The following is a 16,846-nucleotide window of genomic DNA, read 5'->3' on the forward strand; positions in this document are numbered from 1 at the left end:
ATTTAACTTACATGCAGAGTACATCATGAGAAACGCTGGACTGGAAGAAACGCAAGCTGGAATCAAAATTGCTGGGAGAAATATCAATAACCACAGATATGCAGATGACACCACCCTTATGGCAGAAAGTGAAGAGGAACTAAAAAGCCTCTTGATGAAAGTGAAAGAGGAGAGTGAAAAAGTTGGCATAAAGCTCAACATTCAGAAAACGAAGATCAGGGCATCTGGTCCCATCACTTCATGGCAAATAGATGGGGAAACAGTGGAAACAGTGGCAGACTTTATTTTTGGGGGGCTCCAAAATCACTGCAGATGGTGACTGCAGCCATGAAGTTAAAAGACACTTACTCCTTGGAAGAAAAGTTATGACCAACCTAGATAGCATATTCAAAAGCAGAGACATTACTTTGCTGACTAAGGTCCATCTAGTCAAGGCTATGGTTTTTCCAGTGGTCATGTATGGATGTGAGAGTTGGACTGTGAAGAAGGCTGAGCACCAAAACATTGATGCTTTTGAACTGTGGTGTTGGAGAAGACTTGAGAGTCCCCTGGACTGCAAGGAGATCCAACCAGTCCATTCTGAAGGAGATCAGCCCTGGGATTTCTTTGGAAGGAATGATGCTAAAGCTGAAGCTTCAGTACTTTGGCCACCTCATGCGAATAGTTGACTCATTGGAAAAGACTCTGATGCTTGGAAGGATTGGGGGCAGAAAGAGAGGGTGACAACAGAGGATGAGATGGCTGGATGGCATCACGGACTCAATGGACGTGAGTCTGAGTGAACTCCGGGAGATGGTGATGGACAGGGAGGCCTGGTATGCTGCAATTCATAGAGTTGCAAAGAGTCAGACATGACTGAGCGACTGAACTGAAGTGAAAACATATTTAACTAATTCTTATAATATTGATAATATTAATCTAAAAACAAGTACCTCTGAGAGATACTACAGAACCTAAAAAGAAATTATGTAACCCAGTCATTCAAATTAACTGTTTATCATTTTTACTAAGCTTTTAAAAGAAATACTCAGCTTACTGAAATGTGGATAGCTTACTACTTCCCATTCAATAGCTTCATATGTTATGTAAATATGTTAAAATATCTTTTATTCCAAAAAATAAATAACTTACTTACCCTTTACTAAGTTTTTGAGAATCTATCTATTAGAACACAAACATTTAAATGAATGACAGGCTTAAATTATTTCACACAATGGCCTTTTCATTTCGACAACTTAAAACTTTCATTTCCTTCATTCATGCTATATGCATTTATTAAGCACTGACTGCATTGGGCACTTTATATATGCTAGTTTTACAGAAGTGAAAAAATAGAAGTAGATTCATTTCCTTTAAAGTATATGTGCTGGCGTCAACAATGCAAATGATAAGTATTTACAATAGAGATATACAAGGCTGATAGCTCAGTTGGTAAAGAATCTGCCTACAATGCAGGATATCTTGGTTAGATTCCTGGGCCAGAAAGCTTCCTTGGAGAAGGGATAGGCTACCCACTCCAGTAGTAAAGAGACGGTAAAGCATCTGCCTGCAATGCAGGAGAACTGGGTTTGATCCCTGGGTTGGGAAGATCCCCTGGAGGTGAGCATGCCTAACTCACTCCAGCATTCTTGCCTGGAGAATCCCATGGGTAGAGGAGCCTGGTGAGCTAAAGTCCATGGGATTGCAAAGAGTCAAACACAACTGAACAAGCATAATCATATAGGACAAAAAAAAAAAAAGCGACCTGGGGAAAGCTATGTAGAAAGGAATTGAATCTTGAAGGAGATAATAATCAAAGGTAAAGCAGAAACAACTTTCTAGGCAGAGATACATGGGTGTTCAATAAAATACCAGGGCATTATGTCACAATAGATTTAGAAAATTGAAAACTAATTGCTCAGCTGGACATGGAGTAACAATGGGAGAGGGATGAAGATGAACTCAGAAAGACAGGTTGGAACAGGTTTAGAGCAGCTCTGCCTGTGATAAGGACTCTATGATGTTCCTTTTTAACAACTATAAAGGAGTTTAGTTTGTTCTGAGCAGGCATATTGGAAAGGTAACAGTCAGTGATGGATTGAGGGATTAAAAATGGAAACATGGTTACTTTAGCACCAGCACACGGGAAGTCGTATCATTGGTATCTGACTCTTAGTGACCCTGTGGACTGTAGCCTGCCAGGTTCCTCTGTCCGTGGGATTCTTTAGGCAGGAATACTGGAGTGTGGGTTCCCATGCCTTCTTCCAGGGGATCTTCTTGACCCAGGAATCAAACCCATTTCTCCTGCACTGGCTTTCAGGTTCTTTACCACTGAGCCACCTGGGAAGCCTGGTTACTACAGAATAACAGCTGATTTAAAATAGCATGGAGGACAACCTCAGAGACCTCTGGGACAATGTTAAACGCCCCAACATTCAAATCATACGAGTCCCAGAAGAAGAAGACAAAAAGAAAGGCCATGAGAAAATACTTGAGGAGATAATGGTTGAAAACTTCTCTAAAATGGGGAAGGAAATAGCCACCCAAGTCCAAGAAACCCAGAAATTCCCAAACAGGATAAACCCAAGGCGAAACACCCCAAGACACATATTAATCAAATTAACAAGATCAAACACAAAGAACAAATATTAAAAGCACAAGAGAAAAACAACAAATAACACACAAGGGGATCCCCATAAGAATAACCACTGATCTTTCAATAGAAATTCTTCAAGCCAGAAAGGAATGGCAGGACATACTTAAAGTAATGAAAGAGAAAACCCTACAACACAGATTACTGTACCCAGCAAGGATCTCATTCAAATATGAAGGAGAAATCAAAAGCTTTACAGACAACCAAAAGCTCAGAGAATTCAGCACCACCAAACCAGCTTTTCAACAAATGCTAAAGGATCGTCTCTAGACAGGAAACACAAAAAGGGTGTATAAACCCAAAACAATAAAGTAAATAGCAATGGGATCATATTTATCAATAATTACCTTAACTGTAAATGGATTGAATGACTCAACCAAAAGACGAAGACTGGCTGAACGGATACAAAAACAAGACCCCTATATATGTTGTCTACAAGAGACACACCTCAAACCTAGGGACACATACAGACTGAAAGTGAAGGGCTGGAAAAAGATATTTCACACAAATGGAGACCAAAAGAAAGCAGGAGCAGCAATACTCATATCAGATAAAATAGACTTTGAAATAAAGGCTGTGAAAAGAGACAAAGAAGGACACTACATAATGATCAAAGGATCAATCCAAGAAGAAGATATCACAATTATAAATATATATGCACCCAACATAGGAGCACCGCAATATGTAAGGGAAATGCAAACAAATATGAAAGGGGAAATTAACAGTAACACAATAATAGCAGGAGACATTAATACCCCCCTCACACCTATGGATAGATCAGCTAAACAGAAAATTAGCAAGGAAACACAAACTTTAAATGAAACAATGGACCAGTTAGACATAATTGATATCTATAGGATATTTCACCCTAAAACAACGAATTTCACCTCTTTCTCAAGTGCACACTGAACCTTCCCCGGGATAGATCACATCCTGGGCTATAAATCTATCTTTGGTAAATTAAAAAAAAAAAAACTGAAATCATCTGAAGCACCTTTTCTGATCACATGTGGTAAGATTAGATGTCAACTACAGGAAAAAAAGCTATTAAAAATACAAACATATGGAAGCTAAACAACACACTTCTGAATAACCAATAAATCACAAAAGAAATCAAAATATGTATAGAAATGAATGAAAATGAAAACACAACAACCCAAAACCTATGAGATTCAGTAAAATCAGCGCTAAGGGGAAGGTTCATAGCAATACAAGCTGACCTCAAGAAACAGGAGAGAAATCAAATAAATAACCTAACTCTACACCTAAAGCAACAAGAAAAGAAAGAAACAAAGAACCCCAGGGTTAGTAGAAGGAAAGAAATCACAAAAATTAGGGCAGAAATAAATGCAAAGGAAACAAAAGAGATCATAGCAAAAATCAACAAAACGAAAAGCTGGTTCCTTGAGAAGATAAATAAAATAGACAAACCATTAGCTAGACTCATCAAGAAAAAATGGGAGAAGAGTCAAATCAACAAAATTAGCAATGAAAATGGAGAAATCACAACAGACAACACAGAAATACAAAGGATCATAAGAGACTACTATCAGCAACTATATCCCAATAAAATGGACAACTTTGAAGAGATGGGAAAATTCTTAGAAAAGTACAACTTTCCGAAACTGAACCAAGAAGAAATAGAAAATCTTAACAGACCCATCACAAGCACAGAAATTGAAACCATAATCAGAAATCTTCCAACAAACAAAAGCCCAGGACCAGATGGATTCACAGGTGAATTCTACCAAAAATTTAGAGAAGAGCTAATACCTATCCTACTCAAACTCTTCCAGAGAATTGCAGAGGAAGGTAAACTTCCAAACTCATTCTATGAGGCCACCATCACACCAATACCAAAACCTGCAAAGATGCCACAAAACAAGAAAACTACAGGCCAATATCACTGATGAATATAGATGCAAAAATCCTCAACAAAATTCTAGCAAACAGAATCCAACAACATATTAAAAAGATCATACATCATGACCAAGTAGGCTTTATCCCAGGGATGCAAGGATTCTTCAATATCTGCAAATCAATCAACATAATACACCACATTAGCAAATTGAAAGATAAAGACCATATGATTATCTCAATAGATGCAGAGAAAGCCTTTGACAAAATTCAACATCCATTTATGATAAAAACCCTCCAGAAAGCAGGCAGAGAAGGAACATACCTCAACATAATAAAAGTCATATATGATAAACCCACAACAAACATTATCCTCAATGGTGAAAGATTGAAAATATTTCCCCTAAAGTCAGGAATAAGACAAAGATGCCCACTCTCACCACTACTGTTTAACATAGTTTTGAAAGTTTTGGCCACAGCAATCAGAACACAAAAAGAAATAAAAGGAATCCAGATTGGAAAAGAAGAAGTAAAAATCTGTTTGCAGACGACATGATCCTCTACACAGAAAACCCTAAAGACTTCACCAGAAAATTACTAGAGCTAATCAATGAATACAGTAAAGTTGCAGGATATAAAATTAACACAGAAATCTCTTGCATTCCTATATACTAACAATGAGAAAACAGAAAGAGAAAGTAAGGAAACAATTCCATTCATGTTGCAATGAAAAGAATAAAATACTTAGGAATAAATCTATCTAAATAAAAAGACCTATATATAGAAAACTATAAAACACTGCTGAAAGAAATAAAAGACGACACAAATAAATGGAGAAAGATAGAATGTTCATGGATCGGAAGAATCAGTAGTGAAAATGAGTATACTACCCAAAGCAATCTATAGATTTAATGTAATCCCTATCAAGCTACTAATGGTATTTTTCAGAGAATTAGAACAAATAATTTCACAATTTTATGGAATTACAAAAAAACCTCGAATAGCCAAAGCAATCTGGAGGAAGAAGAATGGAACTGGAGGAATCAAACTGCCTGAGTTCAGGCTATACAACATCAAGCAACAGTCATCAAGACAGTATGGTACTGGCACAAAGACAGAAATGTAAATCAATGGAACAAAATAGAAAGCCCACAGATAAATCCACGCACCTATGGACACCTTATCTTTGACAAAGGAGGCAAGAATATACAATGGAGAAAAGACAATCTCTTTAACAGGTGGTGCTGGGAAAACTGGTCAACCACTTGTAAAAGGATGAAACTACAACACTTTCTAACAGCATAAACAAAAATAAACTCAAAATGGATTAAAGATTTAAATGTAAGACCATAAACAATAAAACTCCTAGAGGAAAACATAGGCAAAACACTCTCTGACATAAATCATAGCAGGATTCTCTATGATTCACCTCCCAGAGTAATGGAAATAAAAGCAAAAATAAACAAGTGGGACCTAAGTAAAAGCTTTTGCACAACAAAGGAAACCATAAGCAAGGTGAAAAGACAGCCTTCAGAATGGGAGAAAATAATAGCAAATGAAGCAAAGGACAAAGAATTAATCTCAAAAATACACAAGCAACTCCTGCAGCTCAATTCCAGAAAAATATGCGACTCAGTCAAAAAATGGGCCAAAGAAATAGACAGACATTTCTCCAAAGAAGACATACAGATGGCTAACAAACACATGAAAAGATGTTCAACATCACTCATTATCAGAGAAATGCAAATCAAAACCACAATGAGGTACCATCTCACACTGGTCAGAATGGCTGCGATCCAGAAGTCTACAAACAATAAATGCTGGAGAGGGTGCAGAGAAAAAGGAACTCTCTTATACTGTTGGTGGGAATGCAAACTAGGACAGCCACTATAGAGAAGAGTGTGGAGAACAGTGGCAAATAGAACTGCTATACGACCCAGCAATCCCACTGCTGGGCATACACCGAGGAAACCAGAACTGAAAGAGACACGTGTACCCCAATGTTCATTGCAGCACTGTTTACAATAGCCAGGACATGGAAGCAACCTAGATGTCCATTGGCAGACAAATGGATAAGAAAGCTGTGGTACATATACACAATGGAATATTACTCAGCTATTAAAAAGAATGCATTTGAAGAAGTTCTAATGAGGTGGATGAAGCTGGAGCCTATTATACAGAGCGAAGTAAGTCAGAAAGAAAAACACCAAAACAGTATATTAATGTGTATATATATATATATATATATATATATATATATATATATATATGAAATTTAGAAAGATGGTAATGATGACCCTATATGTGAGACAGCAAAAGAGACACAGACTTAAAGAACAGACTGTTGGACTCTGTGGGAGAAGGTGAGGGTGGGATGATTTGAGAGAATAGCAGTGACACATGAATATTATCATGTGTGAAATAGATCGCCAGTCCAGGTTCAATGCATGAGGCAGGGTGCTCAGGGCTAGTGTACTGAGATGACCTTGAGGGATGGATGGGGAAGAAGATGGGAGGGAAGGTCAGGATGCTGAACGCATGTACACCCATGGCTGATTCATGTGAATGTATAGCAAAAACCACCACAATATTGTAAAGTAATTAACTTCCAAGTAAAATAAAATAAAATAGCATGGCTGAATCAGTGCTCTTCATGATATTCTAGGGGGTCCTAGGAATCAACGTCTATTGGTAATGACTAGGTGTACATTGCTTTTTTCTTGAGTCAGTATATGATTTATCATGGCCTTGAGTTTGCAAATGTAGGTATGGAAATGTGGTTCTATCTTTTTATAAATTATTTGTTTTATAATAGTTTTATACTTGCAAAAGGGTTGCAAAGATAGGAAGTTGCCACATATTCTCACCCCAATCTCTCTATTGTTAATATATTACTAAACTGCATCAAAACAATTAAGAAATTGACAGCCATTCATTACTTCTAACTAAACTCCACACCTTATTTAAGCTTCACTAGTTCTGTTTTTCCCCACTAACATGCTTTTTCTACTTTAGGATCCATCTAAGATAAAATATTACATTTAGTTTTTATCTTACAGTCTCCTCTGATCTGTGATTGTTTCTCAGACATTCTTTGTGCTTCATAACCTTTACACTTTCCAATATTGGCTAGGTATTTTTGTAGAATGTCACTCAATTTGAGATTGACACATGTCTTTTCTTATGGTTAGACTGGGGTTATGGGTTTTGATGACAGAGATCATGGGGGTAAATACTCATTCCCATGTATCTTGTCATAGGGTACCAGCATATATTTTTTATCACATCTTATCAAATGGTATCTGCTACTAAGATGTCACTGCTGATGTTAACATTGATCTTTGATTTATTGATTGGTAAGTTTCTTCACTGTAAAGTTAAATTCCCAACCCAGATTTTGTCCCCTTTCCATACTCTATTCTTTGTAAAGGTGTTTTTAAAGTAGAGCCCAGGGACTTCCCAGTTGATCCAGTGATTAAGACTCTGTACTCCCACTGCAGCGGGGACAGTTTCCATCCCTGGTTGTGGAACTACGATCCCACAGGCTGTACACCACAGCATAAAAATAAATATATAAATAGAGTGAAGTCCAAGGGTAAAAGGGATAAATTGGGCATTAATCCCAGTTTTCCTGGAAGGGGGCCATTATCTACAGATATCATTTCAATTCTTTAGGGTATTTCATTTTCTGTTTGTTTGCTCCTATTTATTTATGTATTCAATTATTGATCTATGTCATTGTGGACTGATTTCAAATGTATTTGAAATACAGGGGCTTCCCTGGTGGCTCAGATGGTAAAGAATCTGCCTACAATGCAGGAGAAACAGGTTTGCTTCTGAGTTGGGAAGATCCCCTGGAGGAGAGCATGGCAACCCACTCCAGTATTCTTGCCTGGAGAATCCCATGAACAGAGGAGCCTGGTGGGCTACAGTCCATGGGGTCACAAAAAGTCGGATACAACTGAGCAACAGTCACCTTCATTTTCACATGTCAGTGCAGACTGATTTCAAATGTATTCATGTTATACTTTGGATTATGACTTCATACTATGTTACGTATTAAATTGTTTTGCATTATGGCCATTGGGAGCTCCTTCAAGTTGGCTCCCGTATCCCCCTGACTGATGCCATTCTTTTATTTTTTGAGCACTTCTAAAGCTAAGTTTTCAATATAAAGCTGTAGCTTTCAGATTATTTTATTTATAAAGTGGGAATAAAATGAGATGTTAATCCTGACCCTAGTATATACTACACAATATTCATGAGTCTAGACACATTTTATTATTTGTAAAGTGAAGAGACTATCATATTAAATGCATTATATTAAGACATATAATTAAAGACTGAATAGCAAGTAAAACCATATATTTAATTACATAATAAATAGGCCTCACTTAAACTGCAGAAGGGGCAACATAGGGATAGGGGACTAAGGGGTATAAACTATAATGTACAAAATAAACTACACAGATATATCCTACAATACAGGAAATAAAGCTGATATTTTACAACAACTATAAATTGATTATAACTTTTACAATTGTAAATCACTATTTTGTATACTTGTAACATATTATATTGTTTTATACTTCAATAAAAAATGAATCAATAATTTGAGGGAGGGAATGGTACTCCACTAATTGTAGCTCTTTGGGGATGAGTAATGTTAAATTAGCCAAAACTGGGTTTTAAAAATGCAAAAAGTATGTTATAAATTCTTGAATTTTCAATTCTCATCTTAAACTACTTTAAATGACAGGCCTACCACCCTAATTTTCATAGCAATATGAAAGAAAATACTCTGAGCTTAATCTTGCCTTTCACTTCACAAATCAGTTTATTATGGGCTCTAAAATACCTTGTTACCTTAGTAACTACCAAATTATATGCCTTATGTAGCTGTGTCAGTGAAGACAATCCTACAAAAGACTCAAAGAAAGTGAAGAGAGCTGACAGCTCTTTTTGATTTTAATGTGTAGCAAGACCTATTGTAGAGTGACAACCGTCACAGACCATCTAAGTTATCTTCAAACACACCTACAAATATTAACCAAGAATCCAGGCTGATTTACAATCCCTTCCTTTCATGTCTCATACTGCACATCCTTTCTTCCTCTCCATCTCCGCCCCAGATTGGCAACTTGTGATGCATTCCCAATGCTAGTTTATTTATTCAGCATATTTTCTGTGTCTGTGGCAAAGTGATATGAGGTTATAAAGGGAATATAGTCTGGCAATAAATAAATGTGAACCTACATTTCACTTAGATTTTCAATAATCTGTATTTTTGGATGTTTTACCTTAATAGGGGAAAGGACACAAGCTAAGCCAGGTTAAAGATGGGAGTCAGATACCTGAATTCAAATTCCAAATGACAGTGTTCAATATTGTATGATATTGTATGATATCTCAGTGGGCTCCCCTGAGATTTATTTTGAGGCTATAAAAAATAGATTATTTAAATATATGTAATATGTTTAAATATAATATATTTAAATGGATGATTTAAATATATATCTCCCAGGTTTTTTCTTGGAGAAGGCAGTGGCACCCCACTCCAGTATTCTTGCCTGGAAAATCCCATGATGGAGGAGCCTGGTAGGCTGCAGTCCATGGGGTCACTAAGAGTCGGACATGACTGAGTGACTTCACTTTCACTTTTCACTTTCATGCATTGGAGAAGGAAATGGCAACCCACTCCGGTGTTCTTCCCTGGAGAATCCCAGGGACGGGGGGAGCCTGGTGGGCTGCTGTCTATGGGGTCGCACAGAGTCAGACACGACTGAAGTGACTTAGCAGCAGCAGCAGGTTTTTTCTACTTATGAAATCTATGATGCTCAGATAAAAATTTTCCTCTGACAATTGCTCAGGTAATTAACTCACTAACAACATATTTCCCTTGAGCAACTTCCAGCACAGCTACATCATTTCTTGGAGACTTTCTCCTCCAAAATGCAAATACTAGAGGTTTGAGTTATCATTATGTACAGAGTAAGATATACATCAGGAGAGAATAAATATCTTTGAGGTTATTATTTTAATCAGTCATATGCTCAGCCTATTTTGTACAGGTTAATAGAAGTTTGCATTAATGCAGCTATTCCCTAAGAAGGGAGGGTGGACACTATTTCCCTCCATAGTCAAAGGCCTGTCCTTTCCTCCATTCACTGAAGCCCTGAACAACTTGAGCTATATACAGCTGTGTAAGAGAGAGCATTTTCTTCTACATTTAACCATCTAGAGTTCCAGAACAAGCTATAGAAGATATGAGAGGGGAAATACCTATCTATCTTTTTCATCTATATTGCTTAGAGCTGTGCTATAGATGGAATCATTTCTCTCTAAAGTCCATGTGTTGAAATCCTATTCCCTAAATACCTCAGTATGTGACCTTATTTGGAAATAGGATCACTGCAGATGTGATTAGTTAAGAGGTTCTCATAATGGAGTAGGGTGAGCTCCTAATCGAGTATGACTGCTGCTGCTGCTGCTGCTGCTAAGTCGCTTCAGTCATGTCCGATTCTGTGCGACCCCATAGACGGTAGCCAACCAGGCTCCCCAGTCCCTGGGATTCTCCAGGCAAGAACACTGGAGTGGGTGGCCATTTCCTTCTCCAATGCATGAAAGTGAAAAGTGAAGGTGAAGTCGCTCAGTCGTGTCCGACTCTTGGTGACCCCATGGACTGCAGCCTACCAGGCTCCTCCACCCATGGGATTTTCCAGGCAAGAGTACTGGAGTGGGGTGCCATTGCAAGTATGACTTGTGTCTTTATTAAAAAAAGTTTGAGCCCAGATGCAGGAAGACCCCCCATGTGAAATTGGACCCCCATGATTTCCTCAAGATTGGGGAACCTAGGAGAAAGGACTGGAACAGCCTCTCCCCTAGGAGCTGACCCTGCCAACACTGGTTTCAAACTTCTGGCCTCCAGAATGGTGAAACAATAAAATTCTGCTGTTCTAAATCACCCTGTTTGTGGTACTTGGTGACAACAGGCTTAAGAAATTATAGGCTATAACATAGGTGCACTGCTGTGGGGAGGTGGGGGTTGATTTCTTTCAATATCCATTTCAGCACACGTATTAGTACCATCATTGGCTTATCCATTTGTATGGCCTATGCATCTGTCTGGGTCAGAACACATGCCAGTTTATCTTTCTACGGACTATGTGAGGCATCTGATTACAAATATGGGGCTTTGTCACTTACTAGCTGTGTAATTAACCTCATTGATCTAAAGGTCTTGATAATAGTAATACTTGATCTAGTATAGCATGGGGCTTATTTGTGAGGATCGAAGGAGATGACAAAAGTGAAAGGCAATACCAAGGCACACAGAAGAGGATTCAGTGTAGAGGTTAAGATCGTTGCAGCCAGGGTGAATGAGTTCAAATTCTACCCCACCCTTTACTAGTTTTGTTACTGAACTATGGAGTCAGCTATAATTTTGAAATGAGAGCTATAACAGTACCTGTGCCAGAAAGATCAAACAAATTAATATGTTAAGAGGTCTTAGAAGATTGCCTGGCACATGGAAAATATTCAATAAATGGTGTCTATCATGCAAGCTATCGAGAACCATACAAATATTAGATCATTATAATTTATAGTTAGTAAAGGCTATTGATGAATACCCTTGTACACTGATAATTTTGACATTCCAGCTCAAGGTGCATTTTAGTAGCAGTATTTTAGACAGCTATTAATGCAAGAGTTAAAGAGAGAATCACAGATGTCTGATAGTAGGTAGATCAGGTTTGTCCAGTGACTCAAAAGAACCTTAGAACTAGAGGCAATTTCTGATATTCATTAGTCTTGTCATTTCCTTGTTTTAAAATATTATGGAGCCAAATTTTCTGTTGAGCATTATACTAACTGCCCTAATATGTAAATAAAAAGCAAAAGATTTGCTTGGATTTTATTTCAGCATGCAGAATTGGGAATTGGTTTTTTTAACAACTGTTTTTTTTTAAATTTCTAATGAAATCTTTGCATATATTTGAATTGAGATACACTGTCAGTATATCATGCTCCTTGTTCTTGCTGTTGTTCAATTGCTAAATCATGTAAGACTCCCTGTGACCCTGTGGACTGCAGCACACCAGGCTTCCCTATCCATCACCAACTCCTGGAGCTTGCTCAAATTCATGTCCATTGAGTTGGTGATTCCATCCAACCATGTCATCCTTTGTTGCCCTCTTCTTCTCCTGCTCTCAATCTTTCCCAGCATCAGGGTCTTTTCCCATGAGCTGGCTATTTACATCAGGTGGCCAAAATATTGGAGTTTCAGCTTCAGCATCAGTCCTTCCAATATTGATTTCCTTTAGGATTAACTAGACTTCCCTGGTGACTCAGACGGTAAAGCATCTTCCTACAATGTGGGAGACCGGGGTTCAATCCCTGGGTTGGGAAGATCTCCTGGAGAAGGAAATGGCAACCCATTCCAGTATTCTTGCTTGGAAAATCCGATGGAGGAGACTGGTAGGCTACAGTCCATGGGGTCGCAAAGAGTCAGACATGACTGAGTGACTTAATTTTTAGGATTAACTGGTTTGATCTTCTTGCAGTCTAAGGGACTAAGAGTCTTCTCCAGCATCACAATTCAAAAGAGTCAGTTCTATGGTGCTCAGTCTTCTTTATGATCCAACTCTCACATCCACACATGCTGGAAAAACTATGGACCTTTGTTGGTAAAGTGATGTCTCTCTTTTTAATATGCTGGCTAAGTTTGTCATAGCTTCCCTTATAAGGAGCAAGCATCTTTTAATTTCATGGCTTCAGTCATTGTCCATAGTGATTTTGGAGCCCAAGAAAAGAAAATCTCTCATTACTTCCACTTTTGCCCCATCTATTTCTCATGAAGTGATGGGACAGGATGCTATCATCTTAGTTTTTTCAATGTTGAGTTTTAGGCCAGCTATTTCACTCTTGTCTTTTACCCTCATCAAGAGGCTTTTTAGTTCCTCTTCATTTTCTGCTATTAGAGTGGTATCATCTGTATATCTGAGGTTGTTGATATTTCTCCCAGCAATCTTGATTCCAGCTTGTAATTCATCCAGCCCTGCCTTTTGCCAGATGTACTCTGCATACAAGTTAAATAAACAGGAAGACAATATACAACCTTGTCATATTCCTTTCCAAAGTTTAAACCAGTCAGCTGTTTCATGCAAGGGTTTAACTGTTCCTTTTTGACCTGCATGCAGGTTTCTCAGGAGATAGGGAGAGTGCTCTGGTATTTCCTTCTTCTTAAGAATTTCCCACTAATTGTTGTGATCCACTAAGTCAAAGGCTTTCATGTAAAAGCAGATGTTTTTCTGGAATCCCCTTGCTTTCTCTATGATTCAGTGAATTCTGGCAATTTGATCTCTGGCTCCTCTGCCTTTTCTAAATTGAGCTTGAATATCTGGAAGTTTTTGGTTCACATACAGCTGAAAGCCTAGCTTGAAGGATTTTGAGCATAACTTTACTAGGATGTGAAATGAGCACAATTGTACTATAGTTTGAACATTCTTTGGCATTGCCCTTCTTTGGAATGGGAATGAAAACTGACCTGTTCCAATCCTGTGGCCACTGCTAAGTTTTCCAAATTTGCTGGCATATTGGCATATTGAGTGCAGCACTCTAACAACATCATCCTTGAGGATTTGAAATAGCTCCACTGGAATTCCATCACCTCCACTAACTTTGTTCGTAATGAAGCTTTCTAAAGTCCACTTGACTTCACACTCCAGGGTATCTGGCTCTAGATGAGTGACCACACCATCATGGTTATCCTGGTCATTAAGACCTTTTTGGTATAGTTCTTCTGTGTATTCTTACCACCTGTTCTTAATCTCTTCTGCTTCTGTTAGTTCCTTACTATTTCTGTCCCTTATTGTGTCCATCCTTATATGAAATGTCCCCTTGATATCTCCATTTTTCCTGTAGAAATCTCTAGTCTTTCCCATTCTATTGTTTTCCTCTATTTCTTTGCATTGTTCATTTTAAAAGGCCTTCTTATCTCCCCTTGCTGTTCTCTATAACTCTGCATTCTGTTGGATATATCTCTCCTTTTCTCCCTTACTTTTTGCTTCTCTTCTTTTCTCAGCTATATGTAAAGCCTCCTCAAACAACCACTTTGTTTTCCTGCATTTCTTTTTCTGTGGAAAGGTTTTGGTCACTGACTCATGTACAACATTATGAACCTCTTCCATAGTTTTTCAGGCATTCTGTCTACCAGATCTAAACTCTTGAATCTATGCATCAACTCCACTGTATAATCAAGAGGGATTTGATTTAGGTCATACCTGAATGGTCTAGTGGTTTTCCCCACTTTCTTCAATTTAATTCTGAATTTTGCAATAAGGAGCTCATGATCTGCGGAGAAGGCAATGGCACCCCACTCCAGTACTCTTGCCTGGAAAATCCCATGGACGGAGGAGGCTGGTAGGCTGCAGTCCATGGGGTCGCTAAGAGTTGGACACGACTGAGCAACTTCACTTTCACTTTTCACTTTCATGCATTGGAGAAGGAAATGGCAGCCCATTCCAGTGTTCTTGCCTGGAGAATCCCAGGGACGGGGGAGCCTGATGGGCTGCCGTCTCTGAGGTCGCACAGAGTCGGGCATGACTGGAGTGACTTAGCAGCAGTTAGCAGCAGCAGCTCATGATCCAAGCCATAGTCAGCTCCCAGTCTTGTTTCTGCTAACTGTATAGAGCTTCTCCAGCTTCAGCTGCAAAGAATATAATCAGTTTGATTTCAGTATTGATCATCTGATGATGTCCATGTATACAGTTGTCTCTTTTGTTGTTGGACAAGGGTGTTTGCTATGACCAGTGGGTTCTCTTGGCAAAACTCTGTTAGCATTTTCCCTGCTTCATTTTGTACTCCAAGGCCAAACTTGCCTATTACTCCAAGTATCTTGTCTTCCTACTTTTGCATTCCAATTCCCTATGATGAAAAGGACATCTTTTTTGGTGTTAGATCTAGAAGGTCTTATAGGTCTTCACAGAACTAGTCAACTTCAGCTTTTTTACCATCAGTGGTTGGGGCATAGATAGATTATTGTGTTGTTGAATGGTTTGCCTTGGAAATGAACCAAGATCACTCTGTTGTTTTCAAGATTGCATCCAAGTACTGCATTTTGGACTCTTTTGTCTATGATTAGGGCTACTCCATTTCTTCTAAGGGATTCTTGCCCACATTAGTAGATATAATGGTCATTTGAATTAACTTTGCCCATTCCCATTCATTTTAGTTCAGTGATTCCTAAGATGTCAAAGTTCACTCTTTTCATCTCCTTCTTGACCACTACCAATTTACCTTGATTCATGGACCTAACATTCCAGGTTCCTATGCAATATTGTTCTTTACAGTATTGGATTTTACTTTCACCACCAGAAACATCCACAACTGAGTGTTGTTTCCACTTTGGCCCAGTTGCTTCATCTTTCTGGAGCTACTAGTATTCTATTACTGCTGCTGCTGCTGCTGCTAGGTCGCTTCAGTCGTGTCCGACTCTGTGCGACCCCATAGACAGCATCCATCAGGCTCCCCCTTCCCTGGGATTCTCCAGGCAAGAACACTGGAGTGGGTTGCCATTTCCTTCTCCAATGCATGAAAGTGAAAAGTGAAAGTGAAGCCGCTCAGTCGTGTCCAACTCTTTGCGACCCCATGGACTGAAGCCCACCAGGCTCCTCTGTCCATGGGATTCTCCAGGCAAGAGTACTCTATTACTAATTGTTACTAATTAGTGCTATTGCTATTAGCTTCTTTGTTGTCAGTAAATAAGGATTAGCTAGACACTTTCTCACCTTTCCAAACACCTCAGAGTGAGTTTTGGGCTGTCAAAAAAAAAGAGTACCTTTGGACAATACCACTTGCTTCTTATGTGTCTGGCTTAACAGAAGAGAAAGAAACACTTCAGTCTCTGGCCTTATAGAGGAGAAAGAAGTGTTTAGCAAAACACCTTCCATTCATTTACTCAGAATAAGAAATAGGAACAGCTGTGACTGAATGAAATTATATTATCACATAAATTCAGTTTTGTAAACTTACCCAGGAAGTGTAAATTTGGAGGACGGATTGTCTCAGTGCTGTGGATAAGTTATAGCCTTCAGAACTGTGGTGTGTTTGGTGACCAGCCCACATAATGTTAACCTCTGCAAAACACATAATTTGAAATGAGCCATGAGAATAAGAACAAAGCAACTTCCATTTTCAGTTGTGTATGCTGCTCTATTGAATGAGAAAGAAAAGTCTGGAATATCTCTGGAAAAGCAGACCAATATAATTAAAATAAGCTGCCTTGAATCATTTTTGGAAGCAGAGAGGAAATAAATTATAAACAAAACTGAAACATAGCCAATAAATATGTATAGT

The 16,846-nt window shown here is 38.5% G+C and overlaps 1 protein-coding gene across 3 annotated transcripts in view; it reads right to left on the bottom strand.

Moving 5' to 3' along the window:
• Positions 1-16,846, bottom strand: part of AGMO (alkylglycerol monooxygenase) — a 390,458-nt gene that overhangs the window by 244,077 nt on the left and 129,535 nt on the right. For all 3 annotated transcript variants that reach the window (XM_068973143.1, XM_068973141.1, XM_068973142.1), the window contains exon 4: positions 16,523-16,626. In XM_068973143.1, the coding sequence (XP_068829244.1) occupies positions 16,523-16,626 (104 nt within the window). The remainder of the gene's footprint in view (positions 1-16,522; positions 16,627-16,846) is intronic.

Source organism: Capricornis sumatraensis, chromosome 5 (genome assembly GCF_032405125.1).
Source record: "Capricornis sumatraensis isolate serow.1 chromosome 5, serow.2, whole genome shotgun sequence".
In the NCBI taxonomy this organism is placed as follows: Eukaryota; Metazoa; Chordata; class Mammalia; order Artiodactyla; family Bovidae; genus Capricornis; species Capricornis sumatraensis.